The 25,329-nt window shown below is 50.9% G+C and overlaps 11 protein-coding genes across 11 annotated transcripts; 4 read left to right on the top strand and 7 right to left on the bottom strand.

Annotated features, from left to right (window-relative positions):
- Nucleotides 1–154: 154 nt before the first annotated feature.
- On the bottom strand, nucleotides 155–1,724 carry ASPVEDRAFT_138308 (HMG-box domain-containing protein; the record flags this gene model as incomplete). Its single annotated transcript, XM_040807476.1, has 3 exons — nucleotides 155–1,351; nucleotides 1,410–1,469; nucleotides 1,536–1,724. 3 exons carry the CDS (start codon nucleotides 1,722–1,724, stop codon nucleotides 155–157), a joined length of 1,446 nt encoding a protein of 481 aa, XP_040671477.1.
- A 367-nt stretch (nucleotides 1,725–2,091) lies between these two features.
- On the top strand, nucleotides 2,092–2,979 carry ASPVEDRAFT_866192 (uncharacterized protein). Its single transcript, XM_040817874.1, has one exon. It carries the CDS (start codon nucleotides 2,459–2,461, stop codon nucleotides 2,903–2,905), a length of 447 nt encoding a protein of 148 aa, XP_040671476.1. The 5' UTR covers nucleotides 2,092–2,458; the 3' UTR covers nucleotides 2,906–2,979.
- A 6,538-nt stretch (nucleotides 2,980–9,517) lies between these two features.
- ASPVEDRAFT_32070 (uncharacterized protein) lies at nucleotides 9,518–10,285 on the bottom strand (the record flags this gene model as incomplete). The annotated part of the gene is made up of 3 exons (XM_040810556.1): nucleotides 9,518–9,792; nucleotides 9,854–10,095; nucleotides 10,170–10,285. The coding sequence occupies 3 exons, from the start codon at nucleotides 10,283–10,285 to the stop codon at nucleotides 9,518–9,520; spliced, it is 633 nt and encodes a 210-aa protein (XP_040671475.1).
- Nucleotides 10,286–12,607: 2,322 nt separating this feature from the next.
- ASPVEDRAFT_55540 (putative PHD finger domain protein) lies at nucleotides 12,608–15,419 on the bottom strand (the record flags this gene model as incomplete). The annotated part of the gene is made up of 5 exons (XM_040815087.1): nucleotides 12,608–13,801; nucleotides 13,854–14,717; nucleotides 14,768–14,987; nucleotides 15,052–15,149; nucleotides 15,249–15,419. 5 exons carry the CDS (start codon nucleotides 15,417–15,419, stop codon nucleotides 12,608–12,610), a joined length of 2,547 nt encoding a protein of 848 aa, XP_040671474.1.
- Nucleotides 15,420–16,382: 963 nt separating this feature from the next.
- On the bottom strand, nucleotides 16,383–17,774 carry ASPVEDRAFT_138551 (Rcd1-like cell differentiation family protein; the record flags this gene model as incomplete). Its single annotated transcript, XM_040807503.1, has 4 exons — nucleotides 16,383–16,560; nucleotides 16,617–16,992; nucleotides 17,059–17,214; nucleotides 17,300–17,774. 4 exons carry the CDS (start codon nucleotides 17,772–17,774, stop codon nucleotides 16,383–16,385), a joined length of 1,185 nt encoding a protein of 394 aa, XP_040671473.1.
- A 1,009-nt stretch (nucleotides 17,775–18,783) lies between these two features.
- On the bottom strand, nucleotides 18,784–19,889 carry ASPVEDRAFT_87047 (uncharacterized protein; the record flags this gene model as incomplete). The annotated part of the gene is made up of 2 exons (XM_040817963.1): nucleotides 18,784–18,811; nucleotides 18,868–19,889. 2 exons carry the CDS (start codon nucleotides 19,887–19,889, stop codon nucleotides 18,784–18,786), a joined length of 1,050 nt encoding a protein of 349 aa, XP_040671472.1.
- Nucleotides 19,890–20,011: 122 nt separating this feature from the next.
- Nucleotides 20,012–20,820, top strand: ASPVEDRAFT_865112 (uncharacterized protein). The gene has a single exon (XM_040817859.1). The coding sequence runs from the start codon at nucleotides 20,133–20,135 to the stop codon at nucleotides 20,547–20,549; it is 417 nt and encodes a 138-aa protein (XP_040671471.1). The 5' UTR covers nucleotides 20,012–20,132; the 3' UTR covers nucleotides 20,550–20,820.
- ASPVEDRAFT_865196 (uncharacterized protein) lies at nucleotides 20,600–21,325 on the bottom strand. Its single transcript, XM_040817861.1, has one exon. It carries the CDS (start codon nucleotides 21,092–21,094, stop codon nucleotides 20,651–20,653), a length of 444 nt encoding a protein of 147 aa, XP_040671470.1. The 5' UTR covers nucleotides 21,095–21,325; the 3' UTR covers nucleotides 20,600–20,650.
- Nucleotides 20,741–22,090, bottom strand: ASPVEDRAFT_45211 (uncharacterized protein). Its single transcript, XM_040813231.1, has one exon. The coding sequence runs from the start codon at nucleotides 21,802–21,804 to the stop codon at nucleotides 21,091–21,093; it is 714 nt and encodes a 237-aa protein (XP_040671469.1). The 5' UTR covers nucleotides 21,805–22,090; the 3' UTR covers nucleotides 20,741–21,090.
- A 267-nt stretch (nucleotides 22,091–22,357) lies between these two features.
- ASPVEDRAFT_199089 (isopenicillin N synthase family dioxygenase) lies at nucleotides 22,358–23,526 on the top strand (the record flags this gene model as incomplete). The annotated part of the gene is made up of 3 exons (XM_040809273.1): nucleotides 22,358–22,708; nucleotides 22,798–23,236; nucleotides 23,297–23,526. Exons 1-3 carry the CDS (start codon nucleotides 22,370–22,372, stop codon nucleotides 23,524–23,526), a joined length of 1,008 nt encoding a protein of 335 aa, XP_040671468.1. The 5' UTR covers nucleotides 22,358–22,369.
- Nucleotides 23,527–24,027: 501 nt separating this feature from the next.
- On the top strand, nucleotides 24,028–25,068 carry ASPVEDRAFT_174892 (putative prefoldin subunit 1; the record flags this gene model as incomplete). Its single annotated transcript, XM_040808767.1, has 3 exons — nucleotides 24,028–24,057; nucleotides 24,132–24,298; nucleotides 24,424–25,068. 3 exons carry the CDS (start codon nucleotides 24,028–24,030, stop codon nucleotides 24,590–24,592), a joined length of 366 nt encoding a protein of 121 aa, XP_040671467.1. The 3' UTR covers nucleotides 24,593–25,068.
- Between the last annotated feature and the right edge of the window lie 261 nt (nucleotides 25,069–25,329).

Below are 25,329 nucleotides of genomic sequence, written 5' to 3'. Positions count from 1 at the left end.
AGAGCCAGCCCAGGGGTAATCACCAAAATGAAATGAATTCATAAAAAAGAAGACAAAGTCAACCCATGAACAAGTGAGTATATGTCAAATGGCTTCCATCTAGCTCATCAATTTCGTCAACCAGAGTTACATGATTCAAAAGCACGAAGTTTTATCAATATCCCTGAGGATTATTGATCCAATGATCAAACTCTCCACCTACGGGCTCCAGCCCGGTTATTTGACTTGGGTCCCATGTGTCACTCTGCACGCCAGGCTGCAAAGGCGAGGTACCAGCGTAGCCGATGGGGCTAGTGGGGTACTGGAAGTACACATTGTTTGAAGATTCACTCTGCCATAAAGGATACTGAGAGCCCCCGTAGACCTGATTTCCAGCCTCGTTGAAGTCTAATAGTTGAGGATCGAGCTGACCACCCGCACCACTTCCGGATGTTGGTATTTGAGGTTGAAGTAGATCGTGATGAGCTGCTCCAGGCAGACCAGCAAGTGTTGTTGATGAAGAATAGTGCATATCGTCAGCGTTGGAGGATGACTGGAGGTATTGGGTGGGATCAGAGGTAAGCATCAATCCTGAGGTCGACCTTCCAGGGTTGCTGGTGGGCCACGAATGAGGAAAGTATCCATCGGCTTGCAGGCTGTTGTGTCCCATGTCAGGAGGCGTCGGGTGTCCGCTGTCCCATCCACTGCTACCAAGATCTGGAGAGCTGAATGCACTGAGCCTGCTGATATGACGCTGGGCCGGGCTGGCTTCAGGCGTGGTCCGATACCCAGCGATGTAGGAACGGTCATCATCAAGCATACGTTTTCTCTTGTCCTTTGCTGGTGTGAACTTATAACCAGGGTGTGCCTTCAGGTGATTTTTCTTTTCAATGGCTGCATACCGCTCATACTGAAGCTTGATTTCAGGGGTTTCGTTATTCCAGCTTTGGCCTGCCGCGGTAGATACCACTTGATGGTTCTGCTGCCGGAACAACTCCTTGGTCCTCTCAGCATATGCCGAGCGATAAAGCATAAAAGAGTTCATTGGCCTGGGGATCTTTCCATTCTTCCGCACAGTTTCCGCAAGACGCTCCTCAGTGGGCCGATTCACGTGCTGTTCCATATCCTTCAGAGGAATATGGGTCAGGTCTCTCGTCAAAACACTCAGAGGCGCATTAAGCCTGACACCTTGTTCGATTGAATCCTTGCGACCCTTTGTACGGCGACGTTGTCTAGGTGACCGCAAAACTCTTGGTTTTGAAATACCAGAGGGTATCATTGAAGGCGATGGCCACCTTGGCTGCTCGCTGTTCCTGGAAGCAGCACCATCATCAGCGGGAGGTGTATGGACCCTCATCTTGTCGGTTACCAGCTATTCATTGTGTTAGTGATTGCTCAAGCTGATGGGTGGTAGGGGCAAGTTTTCTTACCTGGTTGTGGAGAGAGGTGTTCTGAGAGCAGTCACTGGTTGGACCAGCGTATTGAATGTCCTGAAGAATCAGGTTAGACTATGGATGTTAAGGGATATGGGACTCCTTTGCTGCTTAGGCACTCACTATGGCTAGCGAACTTTGCTGATCGAAAGAGGCGCCGTTTTCCGACCCGGAACCTCCGTAAGGCGCCGCTGTCTGGCTATCGTATATCGAATACAAATCGGTAGTTTGGCCGACGTCAGAGGGGAGGTCTCCGTCTGTCGACTGAGGGGGAGAAGGCGGTTGGCCGCGAATCAATCGCTGCTGAACCATGCTTATATGGTAAGATGGTGGGATGAGGTAGTCTTTCTGAATGTTGAGAGGAAAAGTAAACCCCCGCCCTAAACTTCTAAAAAAAAAAAAAGATTAAAAGATGAGGAGCGATAATATGTCTGTCTTCTACTGAGAGAACAGAAAATCGACAGGATTATGAAGCCTTCAAAGCCTTGTTTAGCTTAGTGCGTGGTTGGGGACAGATGATTCCGGAACCAGCACGGAAACTAAATGACACACGCAATCCTTCCTATCGGTGGATAGTCAAGATAGCAGCAATGGCGAATCAAAAAGATTGGGACCACTTCTGTCTGCAAGGGAAGCAAGATGGAAAGCGAAGAGAGAATGAAGGAGGTCCAAAGAGAGAAGGAAAGGCGACAATAAGTAGGTGAAGGGGAGATGCAGAGACAAGAGAGGAATAAAGACTGCTATTGGTGCTTTATGAGAGCAAGCGGGAACAAGCAGTCAGGAGTTGGCGTAAAGAAGTGTTTGTTGTGTTAGAGGAAGGGCGATGATGGATGGTTGGAGAGAACAAGAGGTGGATATGAAGCTGCTTAAGACTGATGCTCCTGCAGACAAGCGTTCGTCGTCTGGCGGCAGAATCTATGGCACGCTAGAGTGACTGAGACCCTTTGGTGCCAGTCAGTTCTCAAAAACCACCGCCAGAAAATGGTGATGGCTGAGGTGATGGCGCGCCGGCTTTGTGTAGTGTACCAGACAGCTGGGTTCGTAAGATGGATGGGGAAACCCGCTTTTCTTTTTTTGCATTTCTTTTTGGGTTTTACATTTATTTTATTTCTTTTGAAAATTGTTTCTTATTTTTAACCCTCTTTATTATTTCCTTTTTTATGATTGGGTTGTTGGGACGTTATTTGTCTAGATCCCCTTCTCTGCTGGCCCTTCCCTTAGAATGTGCCTCTACAATGGCTCGTCATCCATCAGTTTCACCGGATGTTTCCAAACTGGCCCTACCAGGGTCATTCTTTGTGCCAAATCTATTCATCATGCTGAGAAGAATCCTGGTGAGTGTTTCTAGAACGCTGGGGGAAAGCTCCTGGTCAACTCTGGAGGGGGCCCTCCCCGTTTCTTCCTCGAGGCAGACCATGTCCCTTTCGCGACTCGGGATCTCAGGTGATTTAGGCAGTGTTCCCCGAGCGTCGCATTATGCCTGGGTCCGTTAACGGACTCCTAATTATAATCGCTAGCAGGCTGTGTTTCCTTAATTTGGCGGCATTCTGCCACTGGGGCGAAGGTAGATTGGGGCCCACAGGGCCCTGTTGGCGCCTGGCCCTACTGTAGGTACGAGTCTGAACATGGCGACATCACGATCACCATGGGCCGTCGGCTGATTCCCTCACCTTCCGACCCAGTAGTTCAAGCCAGGCGCAGCGGTTGACGAAGAACCCGCCCCGGAGATAAAGGCTCGAAAAACGCGGTGCGAATCTGAGGCCCGAGAGCGAATGGCAGGAGGCGTCAGGGAAGCTAGTGTTGCGATCCATCACGTAGCCATGACAGATAATGGGCCTATCATTAGGCGTAGGCAAATAAATTCAAGACGCGGGAAAGGCTTGGGCCGAGAAAGTTAAATGCGGGCTTCAATATTGTCGATATCGAGGCCGAAGTTCAAATGCAGAAGTGGAAGGTACTAAGGTAGACAAGCTAGACCGATACACTTCCCAAGTCGGGCATGTCATCAGATAACCTCGAAATGCCGGGCCCTATTAGTTGAACGGCTTCTGCATCCGCTGCAATCCTCGTATCGAGTCATAGGCCGGTTCCAAGCTACCAGAAGTTATGCTGGCGCAGAGAACATGCAAGCCTGTCTGGAAGGCCAGGAACCACCTCACACTTCATGGCTCACAGTTCGGAGGTGTTCGCAGTGGGGGAGCTGGGGATGGATGCAACCTTGGGACATTAACCAGACTTCCTTCTCCACGTTTGGAATGGGTATCCCTGGACTTCAACCATGTCTGAGAGGAGCGGAAGTATTTGTCCTGTTTTCCGCATGGAGAAAAGCAGAGTGGAGTTTGGCGCGGATGGTGATCATGCTCGTGTTCGTTCCCCACAAGTGTACCCTCTGTCCTGAGCGATCAGACTAACACGGACAGTGAATTAGCGCCCAGAGCCCCAAAACGGACGAGATAACAAGTCCTGGAAGATTCAATTGGATGGGCCGGAAGGAGCCGACAGACAGTGGATAGTCACGGATAGCAGGCACTTTCCAGGCGACAGAGCCGGGGCCGAAGCCGCGAAATTGAGGGGGACCGCTCCACCGCTGGCCAGTGTTGGACTTTTAGCAGATGCTGGTTCGGGTACAAGCAGATTGCGTGTTTGATAGGAAAGAACCAAACGGGAGTTTGACCGCCAGCAATCCCATATCTGCAATGCAGGCATATCGACAACTATGGCCAGCATTAACCACGACGGCAAGAACTGGCGACTTTGGCTCACATTAGCCACTGGGGCAAGAACCGCAGGATAGAGGCTCGTGGGAGACTGGGAATGCTCAGTGGGATTCTCTGTGATGGGATCATCGGAGGACCCACCGGCCTCATCTCGATGACACCCGCTTAAATTGTGGGCTCCACCACGTGGCTATGATTGGCTGTGGTTGACTGGGATGACTTCTCCGCCCGTGCTCTGATTCGCTAATCGTGGCAGATCATCGGCCTCCTCTCATCATCACTCACAAGTCCCGGCCCAATCTTCTCAGCCCTCATCAGGAGAGAGGAATTTTGCGTTGGGCTTCGGTGGACTACGTTGGACTATCGACTGTCGCGCTCAAGAATGATCCTCCGTGCATCCCGAGGTTCTTGGTGGACCATGGTCTGGCTTGACAGACGGTTTACATTGTCGGAAAAGCCGACCTTCCTTAGCCTTCCTCCACTGCTCATATCACAGAATAGAGTTTTGACACACCTCTTGCCATGAGGCTCTGGATAATGCCCTGTAGATGTCAGATGCAGCAACTGAGGACAGAATAGAACCGCTAATTTAGGTAGCGGATTTGTACCAAGGACCTCCAGACCCTCTCGGGCGCACTCTGAGGAAAAGAAAAAGGAACTAGGTACACTGCGGAAACTCGGGGGCGCTGCTCGCGTCTTGCGAGCTCCTAACGCCGAGGCCAATCAGAACGGGGCATCTGGCGATCCTCGATCGGCCTCGAAACCTCCGTTCACGATGGACAACCTAGGTACAGAGGCCGAGTCTACTGACAAGCTCGCCCTTAGTCTACCTGCCAGAAGATCCGATCTGGCAGATGGTTGGCGTTCGGGCTTCATTCCGCTCGGTCTCCAGGAGTGGCTTTGCCCGAACTGTCTGCATTTGAACGAATTGACTCGAGAAACTTTGGCTTTTGACTTTCCCCCCAACCCGATCCTCATCATGGCACCCTCCAATTCGCTTCTCCGCCTGACAGTTGTGACACTGAACGGCCTGCATGACACTCGCCCAGCCTTGGCAACCAAAGATTGCTATTTGGAATTAAAATCATCTTCAGCACGCTTATCTCTCTGCGTTCCCGTGGCGCCTGTCACCCTGGTCTTGCCCAAGCCTCTCTGGGTATAGATGCGATCCCTGGGATGCTTTCTCGGATACTTTTCCATCACGTGAAGGCTAGGCCATGTCGGGCTTCTCTCAGTCTCGGTCGGGGGAACAACCTTGGTGCAGGTCACCGTGGATCCCTCAGAATGTCAACACTGCTACGAGTCAGGGTCGTTAGCGGGGTTGGAAGCTTGCTAACTGTTCACGACCTCACTTGCAGCTCAATGTACAACCTCGACGGCTGTTTCGCACCCCAATCTTGACCGCCATTGGAACTAATGCTAAGACCAACGCATATGGCGGTCACTGAAACTTTGGCCTCAGGGAAGGAGCAATGAAATAACGCAATCCTTTGCATGCGGTTGGGCGATATGAAGATACCGTTGGTTATTCGATCCTCGCCGTTCTGCACCGACATCGTCACCCTTGTCCTTGAGACTTGAGTCGGTGTGTTGTGCTGCCAAAAACGGCCCCAGTCATCTTCAGCCTCACCGGGGACTGGTTCATCTCTCCACCTGCTCTCTGTTGGCACCCAAAAAAAAGCAGTTCATTCATTGTCAAATCGCAGATGGAGTAAAATGGCAGGGGCTGAGAGGACGTTAATGCGTGGCGACAGGTGCCCGGCCCACGATCTACAGCCCTAGTGGGCACTGGGCACTGGGACCTGACTCTGAGAACTGATAGTCGTATTGATGAAGTTGGATGGCTTGCGCAGGAACCAGAGCCAAGCTAGCCACGCCGCGAGTTTTCTTTGTTGTCGCACACGTCCATCAACCGACAGGAACGGGTTTGGAAGGCCGATGGAAGGACCCTCTTCCCTTCTTTTCGTCTCACGGCAAGAGGATGCATGAACTCCATGGTACTAGAGAAACTTTATTCTCCTTGTCTCGTAGCTCGACGGAACTAGATTTTCCTGGCATCTCTGACGATGGTGTGTTCACGGCCGATTAAGCTGCGCTTTTCGGATATTGACCATACTGGAGCCCTTGAGAGGACGCCGTTAATAGAGAGTCTTCCACAAAAGCAAAGCATCCGCAAATCTTGCGGATAACTTTCATATTTTCCTCCCACTTTTGCTAAGTGCAACGCCACATTCACACGAACACCATCACGAGTCATGAGTCTATTTTGAATCTCCGCTGTGTTACTTACAATAAGTTGTACATGGGAGGGGATGCGCGACAAGGATCGCCATGTGCAGCCAAGTCCACAGAAACCATGGCAACCTCCTTGACAGATTCAACCATGGTCCACCCGACCTTCTGAAGTGTTCTGGAAGAGAGTTTAGCGCGTTTGATCGACGCCAAATAGATGCGCCATCCTAAATGCGGCCCCTTCGACAAGGCTAGGGCTGCTCACGGTCCCCTCCTCGCCGATTCGCAAGCGTAAGGAGGGTCTGCTGATGACCCTCGGACGCCGAGTGGACCAGTTCCCTCGATCTGATGTGCAAATCGCGCCTGACCTTGGCTCACCCAAGGCTCCTGTCTGTTTTAGGGTGATGAAACAGGGCATCCGTTTTGGCTATCTAAGAATACCTGTGCCCTCCGCTTTCTTTCGTACACTGCAATCAGTCCCGTGGTTGAATACTGCGCCTCGTTCCATCACGGCCTCCTGTTTTAGCTATTTCGGAGGAGCGCTTTTTTTAGCTGTTACAACATTGCGCCCGCGCTCTTGGATTCACGGTCACTATTTTTGATGACCAGAAGGCTGGGAGGGAGTCAATTCCAGGTGGGGAAAAATATTAGGACTCGATCCGTTGGTTTTTTTTTTTTCGAAAAGTAATTGGGCTGGGGATGGCGTAACTCCCATGAAAGATATCCTGGATATTATCTATTCCAGAAATGGCATCAATGGAAAGGCCAAGACAACAGCTTGACTCCCGGGAACGCTGTTCCCAATAAACCAAAGAGGATAACCACGGGGAAAGCAAGGAACCCTTGAGGGATTGGCCCAGGGAAAGAATTCCAGTAGCAGGTGGCAAGTCTGATCCAAACTGACTGCCATTCACAGCATAACTTAATTGACAGATTCGTAATTCTATGCATCAATTTCGTGTCCACAAACGTGGCCCCAGGAGAGGGCGGCCAGCGTTAACCAACATGATAGCAAGTGGCGCCCATGCCTGTGGCGCTGAGATTGTCTGTGAGCTTGAAGGTTGCTGCGGCAAGCTTCAAACTCGTAAGCTGCATGTACTCTCTCGACGATGCAAACTATCTTTGGCCGAGGGTACTCAACCCGATGTTAGGATTTACAACTTCATGACGGATGGTCTGCACTGCACAGTGGAGAAGATCCTTGAGCTCCCAAACATATCGTTGCCGTGTTGAAGTCGATCCACGACAGCAACAGTGGCAAGCTATAAGGAAGGGTTCAGGCATCTTGACATGGACACTCCACAGGAGATGAAGCTAAAAAGAGCGGATAGGAAGTTGCATCCAACACTTCCATGGGATTGCAATTATTTTATTGGGTGGCCTTCATAGTCTGCCTTCTGCCTCCCCTCACGACGTCGATGACAGCCCATCGTCGGGATTCGAAGAAACACCCCAACCAACAACTCCAGGTCACTGCCACCGTTGGTTGGTCCAAGGAGATCACGTTTAACTTCAACCAACCCACAAACAGCAAAAATGTCATCTGAACTTTAAAGTGCCCAGCTGCGACGAAGATCATCGGGTTTCGGAAGCCTCGTGCGTGGCCACTAGGATCTCATAAATACGGACACGGACACAAACAGACGCCATGGAACCCGCGCAGCCTTGGGACAGACGGCCAATCAATCGGCCCATTCATGCGAATATTAGCGCGCTGAGCCGATCCGTCTCAATCTGAATCTATCTCCTGATGCATTATGGAGTACTTGATCGATGATCCGCTGGGTTGTCCCTTGCTGTCCATCACAGCTCAATTCTCAGCGAACGATGAGGAAGGGAATGAAAAAGGAAGGAGGGGAGGCTAGTGACTTTAGGTCGGGCGGAGGACTTTCCCGCATGCTACAGCCCGTCAAACTGTCACTGTCACTGTCACGATTGTCATTTCTCCTCATCGTTGAACTGTTAAGAGAAAATTTCCCCATTACCAAGTCGATCGACTGGCGTCATCCAGTCTACTGCCTGTCCAGACCCTCAACTCTTTGCGCACTGTCTGCCAATCAACCCAACATGACGCCGCCGACTGACACGTGGAATTGTCCCTGAAGGAGAAGCCCTTCTGGTTCACGCATGCTTGGGTTGGCTTCCCAGCAGATACCATGGGCCCAAGTCATCTTGCTGCAATGCGCGATGCAACGCACGCACCTGCGAGCCTGCATGTGGCCGAGTAGGGCTTATTAGGGCAAGTTGCCGGGAAACCCGAGCCGTGAAGTAAGCACCTTACTCGGTTCCCAACTACGGAGACACCTGCTGTCAAGATTGGAGACGCGGAATTTCTAAGTTATACTCGTACTTTGTCGTACTTTGTACTTCGTTGCGTCTTTTGCTTCCATCGACTCCCCGTACGCTTGAAGGCGAACGGCTGCCTGCTGAAGGAGTGACAGCAGTCTAGCTATAAATCGAACGTACTTCTGTGATAACTGATTTGACACGCAATCATCAAATGGCTCCAACCACGCCGCTACAGGGATCAAGGGCGCGTTTAAGGTTTCAATATCTCGGTCGTGATCAACCGGCTTTGAGTGGCTGTCATTGGATGGGTTTAATTCCCAGGCCGAAATGCGTCCACTCGAGCAGCAAGTCAACGACATCACGATGGGCTGACCCAGGGTCTATGGGTTAACCTACGGTTGATGGGATTGCCCAAGGACCGCAATCACCTGGTCTGCGGCCAAGTGTGCCATTGTGGGCATTACTGTGGAGATTCACCAGATGGATCGAGATAAATATTGGTACACTGACAAGACGAAGCACCAGGTGCCAGTAGATCACTACACGACTGGACCACTGGCTAAACTACGGGGGGATCAGGACGGAGTCTGGCCAGTGGCCGCCAGGAGTTGCGGGCCCTGCGGGTGAGTTTCTGTGACAGGTGTGACGGACTTGGAGCTTTCGACACCCCGAGACCCAAATGCGACGAGCATTGATTGGGCAATGGTGCTAAACTGTTGGATCTTTTATTTCGGCGTTGGTCGGCTCGGATCAGCCCCGTCACTCACTCAACTGGAGCCCTCGTTGAACGTTGAGTCGTTGTTTGAGCTAAGGATGTTGAAGGCGATTGTCCTGCAGCCTGATCATTGTCATTATTCCTATTCGAGTTCATCCACTTGGTGGGCTGTCGCACAAAAGTCCGCGAATGAAGTGCGAGCAATCAATCAGGTGTATGGAGGACAGCGGGGAGAGAGCGGACGTGGCTGTTGCTCCCATTAATTCTTTCCTCCCAAATCCTGGGGGACAACCAAGCAGGGGAATAACGCCCATGGTACTTTGGACGCATTCTTTTACTTTTTCTCGAGTGCGAGAAAATGCCAAAGTAATAATTTCTTCGGACGGCTTGAAGACCGAATGGAGGCCTTGCGCCGCAGCAGCCTGCGCTGACCCTCCCTCAGTCAGGTGGCCAGCACCCCAACTCAAACTGAGTTGACAAATACTCACCCAAGGCACTAACGCGAGGCAAAGCGCTTGAATTCTGGACATCGGCTGTCGGAGCCGCTCTTGGCTTACTGGCGATGAGCCAAGGAAAGGACCCAGGGAAGGGAGAACCGGAAACGGAGCCCGCTCCCGCGTCCTTCGAGGTCGCCGTATCGGGGTTCGCGATACGCCACAATCCGACACTCCGTTGACCTCGGGCCTTGGGCAAGTTCCTGCTAATCTGGCTCTGGGCTCGACTTGTCCCACTGGTATGTCGAAGCTAGTATCCGCTATCACCGCCCAGGTATAGATTAATTTGAATTTGCAGGTCGCAACATACCAGACGGTCGGACGATAGGACTGAATACGGAATACTATCTGGAGCGATGAGTCTATGATCGCAAGTCGAGGATTGAGGGCCAAACTTGCTCCTTCAGGGTCAGAGGTCGAGCCCATGTCTGAGTCCAGACTTTGACTCCTATCTCGTACTTTTGCGGTTCACTGCTTGCATAATCAAGCACTGCACAGCGCATTATGCTTGCTTGTACGGAGTACCCATTTCGAATCTCGTAGGCATCGACACTCATGTTTTCTATAGCTAGCTGCAGTTATCTGTGATCGTAGCTGAGATTGCGTTCTCTTGATAGTAAGCTCTTGATCTTATTATCAGTGGCATTGAGCCAGATAGTCGACAATTTCTCCACTTCGACACTACACGGAGTATGCGGAACTAAATAAACATATCATGCTACTAACAATACAGAAACCCAATACCCCAACAATAACTTTTCTCTTCAAACAAGCGCTCACATCATGCAGACGAAACCACAATCAACAGGCCACTCGCTGGAGCCAGTCTCATCTTTCGCTCCCGATCTTCCTGACTGCATATCCACGCTGCTGCAGTCTGCACGGTACCTTCGTAGCTTCTTAGCTAGTCTAAACCAGCACCTGCACTGCACCACATGCTTGCTTCCTCCCGATCTATCCATCAGCCATCAATTTGGACCAGGTCATCCGAGCGGATAGCTTCTCCATGCGCTCACCCGCTTGCTCGCAAGCCTCATTATGCATGCTTGCATGGCCCCGTGAGTCAAGGCCAAGGCAATTGTTTGCTCGTGCTCGAGAGCAGATGTGGACAAGCGGACGAACAGAGACATTGTCTCATTTCCTCCATGTTTTGCTTTTCTGGCTTGCCCAGGTTGGCGCAGTCCATGGGACGGGACGATGCGACAGGACACATTGGGTGGGATAGCTGGCTGGGGAATGTTCATGCAGAGCATTGGTACCTCGTTCTTGGGTCGATATGGATAATGGACTAGGGTCGGTGGTTACAGTATGCATACTATTCTACCGCGTTGCTTTTGACTATGTAGACAGCTATATCCAACACAGGGAAATAGCTCTGTCCATACGAGGTCACTAGAAGGAGTAGCGAAACATTTGAAGACCTTCTCACTCTGTAATCAACTTCTAGATATGTCAACATCCACCCAACGCTTGGAGCCAAAGCCAATTGATCCAACCTCAAAACGAAATAATGCAATGCGCGCAACCGAGCCTCACCGTCATCAACATCTGTATGCTCCTAAGTAGCCGCCTAGGTACCTCTAGCACCATTGATCATATCCCAATATCGATAATGCACTGAAACCCCGTCTCATCTCTCTGGCCCCCGATAGCACCCTGTAGGCAACCTGCAAACACCCTGCAGCCCATATTGAAATCTCACGGTGAGACGAACTGTGCATCGCTTGGGTCGGGTCGCTCGTTGCTTTTTTTTCTTCTTACTTTCCTTCCCGTCGCCAGCTCCATCTCCAGACTGACGGGACTCGAGGGGGAGGTCCGCGGCAAGCATGAAGGGGGTGTGTCTGTGCACTTTGTTTGTAAAAGCTAGAGGTACCTGTCAACAATGGCATAGATCCAATCTGATCGGGATAATAGTCTATCTGTTGACCAACTGAGGAATCCGTGCTTGGATAATGGGATCGATTAGTTAACTTTTCTTTTCTTTATTTCCCCCTCCTTCTCCTTTTCCTCTCCCCTGATTTTGCATGAATTTAGTGATGCGGAAATAAGGGGGGAAGGGAGGGAAAGGACTACTGCAGATTGTAGAACGTGCAGTGGCAGTGTCTCGGTTAGAGGACGTACTAGAGAGGTCTACGACTTGGGATATTGTAATCAATGAAATAAAACCGATAGACAGAATTGTCATTTCTTATGTACCAGCCATAAACTAACGCCGGCCATTGCACCTAACCCAACCTGTAGCTTGTATAGTGTATTTGTATGCACCCTTCCGCCCTGTTAATACAAGTGTCATGAAAAATGAAGGGAAAAAAAAAAGGCAGATGAGACATGGAAACTGAAAATTGAGAAAGGGGGATAAAAAAGAAAAAAAATCCCCTCCACAGTCGATAGTCATACAAAATGGCGTGTCAATAATACCGAAACAAAAAAGCGGGAGGTTGCTGGGCTGCCTCAGTCGTGGTCTGTCGTTCAATTAACCTCGCGGGCGTATCCACTGCTTGGGGCGAGTACGATCACCACCGATTTGTTGATGGGTAATATTTCCACCCTCATGAGATTTGTCCAAAGCACAGACCTCGAGCGACGATAACGATAACGATGGACCCACAACTTAAATCTTGTCTAGCTGACTTTGAAATGTTCGCCATGAGGATTAATACCGTAACGTAATAAGATGGAGCATAATATGCGCAATATGGCCGATTCACTGATTAAAGGATACAATCGACGAACTGTTGGATGTTCTACTCAGGGGGGGTTCGAACTCTGAGAACCTGGCTGCGTGGAAGACTCAGGCTTCGGTACCAAGGGGGACGGTTCTAGAGGAGGTATCCGGTTGACAGATGGGGAAGACACCGCATGTTGCCCATTGGAAGCTGTCGAGAGATGGCTGTGTAGACCCATAGCATTCTCTCGTTGCCTGCGCTCCTCCTGCTCTGGGGTCATGCATTTCACTGGCGGTGGAATTGGAGCGTCGGGTGAGCTTCTTCCCATCAGCTTCGGACTTGGCTCTAGCCTTTGTACTGGCGGCAAGATCGGCGCACCAGCCATGCTTCCTGCAGTCGCCGGCCGTGGAGATTGTTTAGTAGGGCTAAGGCCGGATAGTAGAACATGCTGAGAATGAGGGGACGAAGCCCGGTTCGCAGTAGGGGTCGCTGTTAATGATACGTTCCCACTGTGAATTGAGGAAAACGAAGCCTGATTTCCGGTGGCAGGACGCGGAGTGTGATGCTGTCCATGCGGCGTCCAGGGGGCGGGACCGTCGGAGGAGGCCATAGGTGGAAATCCGGCAAGAGGCCCGACATCCCGATTGCCTTGGGTGGGGGACATGGATGGTCTATTTTGGATGGGAGATGGGAGCGTGGGGCTGTGGATTGTATGGGAGGATGAAGGTCGTCGCGTGAAAGTCGGAGCTGGAGGGAGCGGGCCACGGCCATTGAGTGGGAATTGGTGGATTGAAGGCAGCTTCGGCTGCTCTTGAGACGAAATGTGGCCGTTTACGCCTTTCGAAGGGGAGAAAGGCGGGCGAGATGGGCTGAAAGGAGCTGCGTGCGATGATTGCGGTCGGCGCTCGGGAGAAACGGGAAACGGCACAGCATGAATTGGCGGATGTGGCAGAGAAGGGTGCGGTTGTTTCGTTGGGGATCCATTGATGACCGCGCGGGCCGCAGCAGCACTGCCTTCTGTCGTAGTTGGAACAGCCCTCGGCGCACTGGTCGACGTACCATCTGGGTGGCTTTCAACAGGACCAGGAGGCGAAGAACTGACTTTGAACTTGAGCGGCGGCAATTTGGGGAGCTTCGCTTCCTCTTCGCGGCGTTTGCAATCCCGGCAGACAAAGTGGAAGTCCTCGCTCTCGGCCTCATTCTGTTTGATCCCAAGGCACTTGCTGTGCTGCCATACATTGCAATTCTCGCACGCAACGCTATGGGAGCCATCGTCCTAGGCAAGTTAACAGGAGGACAACGCGATTTGGCTTGTCAATCGAACTTACAATATTTTCTCCGTGAATACCACAGCCAGAACAGTCGAAGACCCACTCGTCCTCTTGAGAGAGATCCTCCAAGTTCTTTCGCTGTTTCTCCAGTTCCGACTTAAGTTGCCGTTCGGAAACCCGGCTCTCCCCTCTTTCGAGCTTCTTTTGCTCCTCTTCAATTCGTTGCAGCTCGGCCTCATGCAGCACGCGTTTCCTTTCACGCTCCTTGATACGCTGTTCGCGCGTCATGATACGTGAATGCCGTTCGTGCTCCATTTTCTTCAATCTCTCCTCCTCCTTGCGAGCCGCAGCGAGTTCTTCGTCCCGTTTCTGCGCAGCTTCAATGGCTTCCCGGTCATGTCGCTCCTTCTCGCTCTTCTGGGCGATACGGCTTGACCTCTTAGCGCCAGCGATGAGTTGGAGGTTAAAGAGCTCCTTTTCGCGCTTGACCCTTTGGCGCTCCTGTGATGCTTCCTCCTGCTCGATTACCGGGAGCACTTGTTCTTCGATCCTGCCCCTGAGTATCTTTTCATCTGCATCTCTTGTGTTTCGTAGCGACTCTAGAAACTCTTTGTAATCGTCTAGCGTAACGGCGATGCATTCCCATTTCATTTTTTCAAAGGGGTCTTGGTCCTCAACGTCAAGTTTCACTTCAGCGTTCTCCTCCTCGGATTCGTCATCGTAGTCGGCACCGGTAACCTTTCTCCGCTTCGACGCTCTCACAGCTCGCGCACTCTTTCTCTTGGGCTTGGACTTGGACTTGGACTTGGACTTGGCAGGGAGGGGAGGAGGGGGAGGAGGGTCGGTACGACGATAGAGTCGATTATCATCTAGAATATAGTAGTATCGGCCTTGACGGTCGTATCCAACTTCTTCAATACGCTGGGGCGCAGTTAGCATGGGTCGCAAGGCCGGGGCGGCTAGATACTCACCCATTCCAATTGGTCTGTCTCCCTTTGTGCTGGCATCTTATCGCGGATTCGATCGGGGTTCCAGAACGTCCAGACGGTGAGCTGATGAAGGACTTGAAGTTTCAAAAAGACATCAAAATCCAGGAACCTGTTCGGGACTTCGTCGTACCCGAAGGGGTTTGTAAGGTGAGAGGCTTTCGCATTGTACTGTCGTCGCGTGTATTCGTCAAAATTATCGAACCTAATGTCATAGAATGAAACTCGTCAGCCCCCGCAAGGCGCAGCTAGAAATATGTGTCACGTACGTAAGTCCGCGATGCGACGAAACCCATTTCAGGAGACAGAGCCCAATCTCCAAAAGCTTCTCAGAAGGTTCAGGTTTAAGACATTCGTTTTCCAGATCCTAAGCAAAAAAAAGTATGTTAGTCCGCGAAATACAGATTGACTAGCCATCAGAGCTCTCGGTTCTAGCCCTAGATTTAGAGCGAAGGGTTCAGCATACTTCAATTCCAAAATCTTCGTCGATTTTCATGGGTTTCCCAAAGATCGCGATATACTGCATGAGGTTCGCAAACTCCCAGCAGTTTCGAAGCTGCGTGAGCAAGCCAGGCTCCTCGCGTGGCTGCTCCGTCGGAGCGTCCACCTCGGAGCGGGTGCGCTTTCGCGATACCATGAAGGCGGTTCGAGACCGTTAAAAAAGGCGCCGCGGCGCAGGGGCAAATTTCGTGCAAATTGAAATTTTGGCGGCGATCCCGAGATATGGTGCCAGTAGGTCTGGTTGGGGAAGTGCGTCAAAGTATAATTGCGGCCTGGGTCCTAAAAACCAGAAAATGGTATACTCCAAAAGGTGGGCGTGTTCAGGCGAGAAGGACGGATGAGCTCACAGAATCTCCGGAGGCGCGCGTCGAGATCCGCCCGGCGGCTCGTCAGGTGACCCCCGATAAGGCTGACCCAGCAATACGACAAGGAGGCGACAAGAGGAGATTTTTTATGCATTGCATGCGATTAATCATTGTAATTATACAAATTCTCTTCAAAAAAGACAAATAGAGACTAACAATGCAATCAATTGACGACTAAAAGCCAGGAGTCTCAGCCAACTAACGAAACACATAAACTAGATCTGGTATCTTGCATCAGAGGTCTATCTCACTCATATCGGAGGCGGAAAAAGACCATAGAGCACAATGAAACAGAGAACAGAGAAGCAGAGCGCCGTCCATATCAGTATCCACGCAATCAAGCAGTCATGTACCGTGATGGCCGAAAGAAATCTGAGTAGATAAACAGGGGAATAAGAGAACCCTAAGTTAAAAGCAGAGGCAAAAAGACAAAGGTAGACAAATAGCAGCGAAAAGAAAGCAAACCCCCTCGCCTGACCGTCAGGAAACCAACCCCAGCCCAATATGCTGATGAACACCATTTCTGTTGATCTTTCAAACGAATCCCCTCTTGATGCTGGTATCCTTTCCGTTATTTTTGTGTGTTTTCTCTTTTCTTTTCTCCCCATCATGCATGTATACCGTAGTTGCGCCTTATAACCCATTTTCGCCTTAACCTGTCCCATGCAAATCGTAAGTGTATCAAGTATACCCAAAGAAATTGGAATCGAACGAAAGCAATGCTTTTCAACTTTTTACATGGCAACACCCGGTGCGCCGTCGGACACGTTATCGGACAGATTGATTAGAAGTTGAGCGAGGCACCGCTTTGTGGCTGCGTCGTCGCGGAGAACCGAGGAAAAGGTGGCATCTCGTAAAGGCTCGGGAAGGCATTGGCGTAAGGCCTCGCGGGCGCGGCTGTTATCACTTAATCTGTCAATCGGTCAGTAGCGCTTCAAAATAAACCCCTGGAGTTAAATTGAACATACCGGAGGAAGCAGCGCACGACATGCTTGAGTAGCCTCACGGTCTGTTGCTCAACCAGTTGAGTGACCATATTACTCAGAACCGTTCCCACGGCGTAGAACCTCTCGTATGTCGCACATATATATGCCAAGCCGATATCATCCAGCAAAATCTTCTGTACAATGAAGATAGCGACCGTCTTACTTAACTCCGAGCCCGTTTCCATTATACGGAGGCAGAGAGGGATTATCTCGGTAGTGAGGAGGAAGTTGATGACATCCGACGAATCATTCTTGACCAGTGCACCAATGACACCCAGAGAGGTGAGGCGGAGGTACTCGAAAGGGCGAGATTTCGAGGTGGTATTCAGAAAGGGATAAAGGAATAAAGGAATGTGAGCTAGTCGCAAAAGAAATAAGAATCAGTAAGGCTAGTTAAGTTGCCAATATCAAAGTTGCTACATACCGTTCAGGAAGAGGGTGCGGGTGTCATTGTGAGACGCTACACACTGCAACAAAGCCAGTGCGTTGCAAACCCGATTTGAAGCCGCAGCAGTAAGTTGCGACGGGTTCAACAGGGGGTATACGGAAATGATTTCTTGCAGTAGTGCGGTCATTACACCTGTTCAGCGAAAAAAAAAATCGTATTAGCCATTGTTGTTCGGAATGGTTCCCCGACGGGTGCCCAAGAGAGGGGGGATCCCTACCAAATGAGTGCCAGATGACAAGTGCCAGCTCAGGCACCTGTTCCCTCTTTTTGCTGAGCTCCATCAAAGCGGTTTCTCTGCGATTCGGATCCAGAAGCTCCGCAACCCAGATGAAAACCTTCCGGTTCTCATCGCTAACTCCGCCATCGATCATTGACATCGCACCCGGCAACGCGCCATCCCCACCGACGCCTCCGGCACCCACTCCTTGGGCTGAGTTGTTGGCCGCAGTAGTGCCGGCCATAGCTATACGGTTGTAGTGTTGTTGTTGAGCTGCGGCGGCAGCGGCGGCAGCGGCCTGAACTTGGGCATGTTGCTGGGCGACAAGCGTAGAATGCTGCTGTGCTTGATGTGGGTGGTGCTGGGCTTGGTGTTGCTGCTGCTGCTGCTGCTGTTGATGCTGCAACCAGGCGGCATCAGCCTGAGGATACTGGTGCTGATGAGAAAAGACGTGTTGACTTTGCGTTTGAAGCATGGCGGGCCGACGAAGGATTGATACTTAGGAGTGTGTTGCAATCCGCCCTGACCGACCGGAAAACTCGAATTGACGGTAGGGAGGGCTGAAGGGAACAAGGAGTGGTCAGTTGGTTGAAACCGAGATAAGATTCATTGATCAGTACGCCGAAGCCGGTTGCGAAAATTGAATGAGGAATAGACACCCGGGGTGAGTGTCAGGCAGAGGGTTGGATTCGATGTGAAACGGTGATTGAGGCGAGCGAGGTTCGGGCTCCGGGAGGCGGGGAGACGCAGGTTCCGACCGGCCTCGAGAGCCTGACTCAGACTCAGCTCCAACTTTAGGCCATCGATGCAGAACAGGGAATCGTCCCGACCGGCTCAGCGATGCTCGAGTTCCACTAATATTCATCTTTAATATGGTTTCGCAGTCGTGGATCTATTTAGAAACAGCCCTCGATTGCTTCCCATTGGATGGGCTGCACGTTACACTCGGCGCACGGGTTATAATGGCAGACGCATAACGGGCCATCTAGAGCTCCTGATGAGGTGTGCTCCCGTCCTGGTGCACTGTACATACATGGATGCATCCCCCTTGCCAGCTGCTTCTTCAGTGCAGTCTGGGCGCTGTTAATCCGGCCTTCGCTGTTGTCTCCGATGCTTCTGGTATCAGGAGCCTAGCGGAGCAGTCGATATGGTATACACTATGTCTGCTGAAGTGGTAACAAGGATAATCACATTCTCGTTTTATACGTATACTAGTATGTACATCCAAATATTAAACATGCAACACATCAAATCATTTCCATCATAATACAGGTATCTCCTAAAGAAGAATGAAAAATTGCGGTGGTAGAGACAGTCAGTCAGATCCATCCGTCGTGCGCCTCATGCGCCTCATTTGTCCGTATAGAAAAGGTCAATAAAACGTTAAATCATATTTGAAAATCTTCTGAAGTCATGCCGTCCACCGTCAGTCTCGTCGTAATCGTTATGCCCGTGATCTGGATCGTCCTGATCTTCTGCTCCGTCTAGTCCGTCGGTCGGAACTCTCGCTGGCTAGAAGGTTGTTAGCTGAATGCTTCAATATGCGAGGTGAAACTGGGTAATCAAACTTACTGGTGCTGGTATAATAGCTATAATAGCTTGGGTAGGTGTAGCTGCTGCTCTTCTCATCGTGGTCGTCCTTCTTTCTCCTCAGCCCGAGACAAAGCGCAATCGCACCGAGAATGATTCCTATCGTTGCGAGACTACCCCATTTCGATTTACCCTCGCCGCCATGATCACCACCAGATGGTCGCGCACCGAACCATGTGCGGCCTGGAGGCCGATGCGAGTGATGCGAGTAGTGGTCTTCCACGTATGTCTCCTCTCGTCTTCGTCGCTTGCCGCAGCCCAGGCAAGCAAGAATACTGTTCAGGAGCCCGCGGGCACAGAGACAGAGACAGACGAGGAACAACAAGAACACGCCAGCAAGTGTTCCGATCACGATGCCCGCGATAGCACCACCACTTAGGCCACCACTGCTGTCTTCCGGAGCATCGACCCCAAGCGCTGGGGATCCATCGGTGGTCACAGGCGTTTCGAAGGCTTGAGTTGTCGTCGCGGTTTCGGTAGCGGTGCTCGAATCCGTCGGGCGCACCCCGGGGGTTGCCGTATCAGTAGCCCAAATCGAGGTAGTGGCAGCCAAAACGCACTCGCCGTCACTGCAGATATCTTGAGCGCCGCAACACTTGCTGCCACACTGGCTCTCTCCGATCTCAGCTCGACAACTTCCGGAGCCGCCACCCGAGCCTGTCGGACTCGCGACCCAACTACTCCATATGGATGTGAGTGTCTGGACGTCGGTTTCGGTCTGAAGGTAGGTGCTGGTATAGTATTCCCAGGCTCCGTCTCCACCTCCACCGCTGGAACCGCCTGAAGACGAGCAGACCGCTTGGCCATTGTCTGTAATGCATGTTTCGCCAGAGGCACAGCAAAGCTGGCTGTAGTAACCACAGGGGTTGTTGCAAGATCGTTTTTCAAGGCTGCCCCCCTCGTCGGCTGTCGGCCCTAATGGACTGGCATGAGCGATGTGACACCAGCTCAGCAATGCCAGTATCGATGTCGCCGACTGTAGTAATCGTGAGGAATGCATTGCGAATATGACAGCAGTCCGAGAATTTTTGGGCGATCGGTATGGAAACAGTCAAAAAATGCGCTGACAGCCTGGCAGCCGCAATTGTTGGCTGCAGGGTCTTGACTTCGACTAAGGTCCCGCCGTATGATGACTGCGATCAACAGATCAAGACGGCAAACTCCCCCAACAAACAGATGGAATGTAGAAATAGTTTTAAGAACGTGAAGAAAATCGACGACAACCGAAAGAGGAGAGAGAAGAATGAGAGGTAAGGGAGGGGAGCCGGAGCTGTTGTGCCCGCGCAGGCGTTTGCCGATTTTCCCAACTCCCAGCCTCCTCACTCCTGCAAGTAAATATACAAGCCCAACCACCGCATTTCTGAGACATAAACCACCAATCGGCTTTAAAGTCCATGCGATCACTATGGAGTCATTTACTTTCTATTTTCAAAAATCCAAAGGCTGGACCCTAATTTTCTCCCGTCCTGCGTCGTCACTGCTCGACGGAATTTCCATCCTGGCGTGGGAGAAGCCCCTCCAACACCGTCCAACATCCCCGCATCTGACCATGCTGGGCAATACCGTCAGCCATTATTGCGCTCACGAGGGGAGTCAGCGGGCAATTTATGCTCAAGCAATCATGTCACAATATTTGCTCACGAGGTGGCAATTACTTTGATTACCTCCAAGACTCAGGCACTTCTCTCGTAGCTACGAACTACTGGAAGTCTGGAAGCCTCGCGATCAGGTACTGATTGATGGGCACTCGCTGATTAGTCGCTAATCAGGCTTCGGGCACTCCACCGGCTTTGTTGGCCCACTGTCTCTTTGACTGGTTGCTTCCTCTGGAGACTGCAGGGACAGCCTGTCAGTCCCGCTCTTTGTCCTGCAGGCTTTTGGGTTACGGCGATCAAGCGGTGTGCATGAGCAATTGTCGGTGACATTTCTCGAGTCCTTTCGTCGGTTTTCACTTTCTCGAGTATCCTGGGCGTCCGCGACTGCGAGAGATTGAAGGTCGGGTCTGACATTGCCAAGCCGACCATAGTATAATTTTGATTTTGAGATCAAAACCAGTAGATACAAACTAAACATACAGTTCCAGTATAGGACATTACTCATGTAGTCATTCCATATATCCATCAAAGACATCATCATGTACAAATTCCATGCAAAGTTTTCTTTCATCCAGAGCCATATCCATGTCCATGCTAGCTGCTTCCTCATATAAAGAATCCAGCAACGCCCACAGCCACACCAACGACGAGATCGTGAAGGCTCGAAGTCCGTCTTGACCCTGCTCCGTCAGCCCCGCCTTCGTAGTTCCCACAAACTCCTAGGTTAAGACCATGGCATGCAGACTCTCTCAAGCTGGAGCATGTCGAAGCCGCACCTGGCGCCCCAGCCTGAGTGAAGTCCGCTCCCCCTCCCGTCACAGTAACTCCATATCCCCCAAAGTGTGTAATGCACTGGGTAAAGTCGCTCTGACATCGATCATAATATGAGGAGCATTCGTCGGCATCGGAGAAGGACGTAGGTACGGCGACGAATGGGTAGGCGCCCGATATTGTCGACCCGGTAACTTGTGGCCCGTTATCGCTTGTAGGCGTCGCATCTGACGTTTGAGGGGAATTGAAACTCCCCGCTCCAATTGTACCGGTGCAGGCTGCCCTGCTCGGACAGCATGCGATGTGTTGTGCCTCGTCGCTGGTACATATAGACCCTGATCTGCAGCAGATATCTGGGTTGTCTAGATCACCGCATCCGTTGTACCCTTTGGGGCAGTTGCCATCGCGCTTCTTCAAAAGTCGTAAAACATCATATGCTCTCCTGCTGTCATCGGGGCTTGCTGTGATAGGGGCATCGAATGGAACGGTCTCGATCGAAAGTGCGCCGGAGGCGAGGAATGTGGCCGCAATCCAGCTGGAGATCTTCATTCTCGAGGGTTAGGCTTGGGTCGTCCCGCCGCAATGGAAAGAGACTTATAATGGGGACAATGATATTTTGTCAAGATAGAAAATTATGTTCTGTCGAGCGGCTCCAATAATTCAGGGCTCTTCCGTCGGGTAGCGATGACGATGAGGTGGCTGGCGATCAACAAACTACTCGAAGCGGCAAAACAGAGTGAGATCCGTGGGTGGGCCTGAAACCCACGAGCGCCAAGAGCAGTGCCGCCCTATACTGAGAACCCAACCACCTCACTACGTACCATATATTGCATCACTAAGGCCACTTTAATTAGACTGAAGCAGTCCTCTGCCAAGTACTCCGCATTACTCTTGTCAAACAGAGATGACAAGTCCCTGGTTTGAACAACACCGGATTCTAGAACCAAGCTTAAAAACAACCTAGCTCTGGAGCAACAAGCCTGTAATGTATGACGATTGCAAAACATGTGACCGTCAGCAGACTCGCCAGCTGAACACCCTGGCGTTGGTGCAAGGTTTTTAAACCATTACTGAGCTGCTACAAAATATCCTCGACATTATCGGTGCACTGATCATGGAACTTCCGGTCGTGGATTTTACGGCGTGGTATAGCATCGGGGATGAACGGTCTCGACAGCGCGTGGCGCAAGAGCTCGTGGATGCCTGCCAGCGGGTAGGATTCGCGCGTATCATCAACCATTCATTACCTGGATCAGAACTTGACAAGACATTCGAGTGGATGAAAAGGCTATTTGCGCTTCCAGAAGAGGTCAAAATGAAAGCCCCGCATCCAGAAGGATGGGCCGTTCATCGCGGATACTCATGGCCTGGACTCGAGAAGGTCTCTCAAACCATGAGCACTGGAAATGATGATGAATTGAAGAGGAAATTGAGAGAGGTGCCTGATGTTAAGGTGCGCGGTTGCCTATTTCATGAGCAAACCTACCGGCGCCTCCTCTGGACTCATTTAGAGCTCTGAAGCCCATGCTCACGGTGATATAGGAAGTTTACGATATCGGTAGTGAAGAAGATGCTAGTCAACCAAACCAATGGCTTCCTAACGAGAATCTACCCGGTTTCCGGGACTTCATGACCCGATTCTACTGGGACTGTGACCGAGTCGGCAAGGAAGTTCTCCGGGCACTGGCTGTAGGACTCAACCTAGAGGACGCAGAATACCTGACGAGAAAACATTCAGGAAATGCTAATCAACTTCGACTGCTTCACTACTTGCCTGTCCCGGCTGAAGACTTGGAAAACGATCGAGTTAGCCGCTGTGCCCCTCACACTGACTGGAGCTCGATAACTTTGCTCTTCCAAGATGACTGTGGCGGACTGGAGGTAGAAGATACCTCACGCCCTGGTATTTTTGTATCAGCGCCTCCTGTGAAGAATAGCATTATCATGAATGTGGGAGATTTATTACAGAGATGGAGTAATGGTCCGTTCCACCGGTTTTAGAATCCGGCACCCTGAAAGATAGCCTAATCCTGATCTATAGACCGATTACGCTCTACAAACCACAGAGTAAGCCTACCCAAGCTCTCGAATCGAATTGAAGGACCGAACCGGATGACCCGCGAACGGTACTCGATTCCTTACTTCATGTCTCCAGACGATGACACTGTCATTGAGTGCATACCATCTTGCATGAGTGAAAACGAGCCCGCGAAATATGAGCCTATAACGCGCGGGGATTACAATAAAATGAGGGCGTCCATGATGTATTAATTTCGATTTACCATCAGCTTTTCAGCTTCTCGACATTCAGTATCGGGAGCGGGGTTGGCATATTGGCATGGTCGTCAGGACAATAACTTAGGCACAGGCACCGAAAATAGTTCAAGAATGACAAGATATAAATTAGTTCCGAGGTTTTAAACCGTGTACGGAGTATATCAAAGTTGAAATCGACTGGAGTATAAATCCAGCCCTAAGCCCTCATGTATGCCTCGTCAATGCCTGGATATAAAATTCTGCCTGAGGCAGAAAAGATTACCAGAGCCAAGCCGATAAGGGTCCTGGAGTTTGTCGGCCGCCTCGCCGGAGCAGACAAACGACAAGAAGCCTCAATCGCAAAATACCACCCAGGACTATTCACCATTACTAGTAACCTGGCTGTATCGATACCTAATCTCCCACCGGCTCTCATATCAACCCACGAAGCACACCTGAACCTCCATAACCCAAAACCTCCCACGTCACGGCAACCCCTCCGCCGCATCTTCCAAAATGTCTATCCCAAATGAAGCTCTCCAGAAGGTTAGTTCAGCATACACGCACAACCCTATATCAATGAATGAGCCCGCTAACGCAGCTGGTGTTCTTCACGACAGCTCCTCCAAGAAATCGAAGCGCGAGTGATCACCTCGCAGCAACAAATCGGGATCACGAAGGCGCAGATGACCAGCAAGAACCGCGATATTCGGATGCTCGAGTTGACGACGAAGGAGATTGGGTCGCTACCTAGTGATACGAGAGTTTACGAAGGGGTTGGAAAGATGTGAGTTTGCTCTGCACCTTGCCAGGTTGGCACCCTGGTCTTCCCGAGGATAGAGTGAGGTCAAGATGGGTGAATATGAGCCGAGACGGAATGTAATGCTGACACTGGTTGCTTGCGATGTGTAGGTTCGTTGGTGTGCCCAGATCAACGGTCGATAAGCGGATAACGACAGAGAGCGGGGAGCTGAAGGGGGAGATTGAGGGACTGGAGAAGAGGATGCATTATTTGGAGATGACATATAAGAACAGTCGGGAGAACTTGGAGGCTATATTGAAATCCGGTGGAAAGGCGTGATTTTCTTTTATTTTCTGTCTATGGGAACATACCTACGAATGGGACAAAATTATGACACCATTTATGAGTGCTTGCTTGCCGGGTTATCAGAGCCCATCGTCCCTAACGAAATGTAACTGCATACATCGGTGCCATCGTCTCTCGATCGGGCCCAGTCCTTGGAGGAACGAGCAGTTCGGCCAAATACTGACAAAAGAAATGGCACGTTCTATGCGAAGGGTGCGATCCTTGCCACTGGGTCCGCAGGTGGGATTGGATGGCTAGCAATTACGAGCAGTCACGCTTTTCCCTGTGGTTAGCAATCTATGGGACTAGCACATGAATCTGGATGATACGGGTTGCTGAGTATCTGTTAAAATGAGTTGCTGTTGACGGGTGGGATGGAGGGATGCTGCTGTGTAGCATGAGCACATATGGCAAAAAATGTGGAGGAGTATTTGCAGTTGTGTAAATTTTGTTTTTGAGGCAAAGAAGTTATTTGCAACGATTTAAAAACTGGAAGTGTATGGATTTGATGGTTGGATTAGCCATCACTGTCTGTCCGTTGGCTGATAGCGTAGTTATATATTAAGATTCCACAAGCTGCAGCTGTTGAATGAAGCTTTGCCTCTTTACCAATAATCGGGCGACGTGAATATAAAGCCATCAAGTCAAAAACACAGACATTTTAAAGATATTGGTTTAATCCAGGAAATGAAGCCCGTAATGTACCTACCTCAGTGAATATTCCGACCTGT

This window comes from Aspergillus versicolor (assembly GCF_001890125.1).
Source record: "Aspergillus versicolor CBS 583.65 unplaced genomic scaffold ASPVEscaffold_9, whole genome shotgun sequence".
Taxonomy (NCBI): Eukaryota; Fungi; Ascomycota; class Eurotiomycetes; order Eurotiales; family Aspergillaceae; genus Aspergillus; species Aspergillus versicolor.
Note: the sequence above shows the minus strand (reverse complement) of the source record. Positions and strands in the feature narration are given on the sequence as shown.

Excerpts from the sequence above, each read along its gene's own strand:
- ASPVEDRAFT_866192 (XM_040817874.1), top strand. The coding sequence starts at position 2,459 with ATGGATGGGGAAACCCGCTTTTCTTTTTTTGCATTTCTTTTTGGGTTT.
- ASPVEDRAFT_865112 (XM_040817859.1), top strand. The coding sequence starts at position 20,133 with ATGAGAGGTAAGGGAGGGGAGCCGGAGCTGTTGTGCCCGCGCAGGCGT.
- ASPVEDRAFT_865196 (XM_040817861.1), bottom strand. The coding sequence starts at position 21,094 with ATGAGGAAGCAGCTAGCATGGACATGGATATGGCTCTGGATGAAAGAA.
- ASPVEDRAFT_45211 (XM_040813231.1), bottom strand. The coding sequence starts at position 21,804 with ATGAAGATCTCCAGCTGGATTGCGGCCACATTCCTCGCCTCCGGCGCA.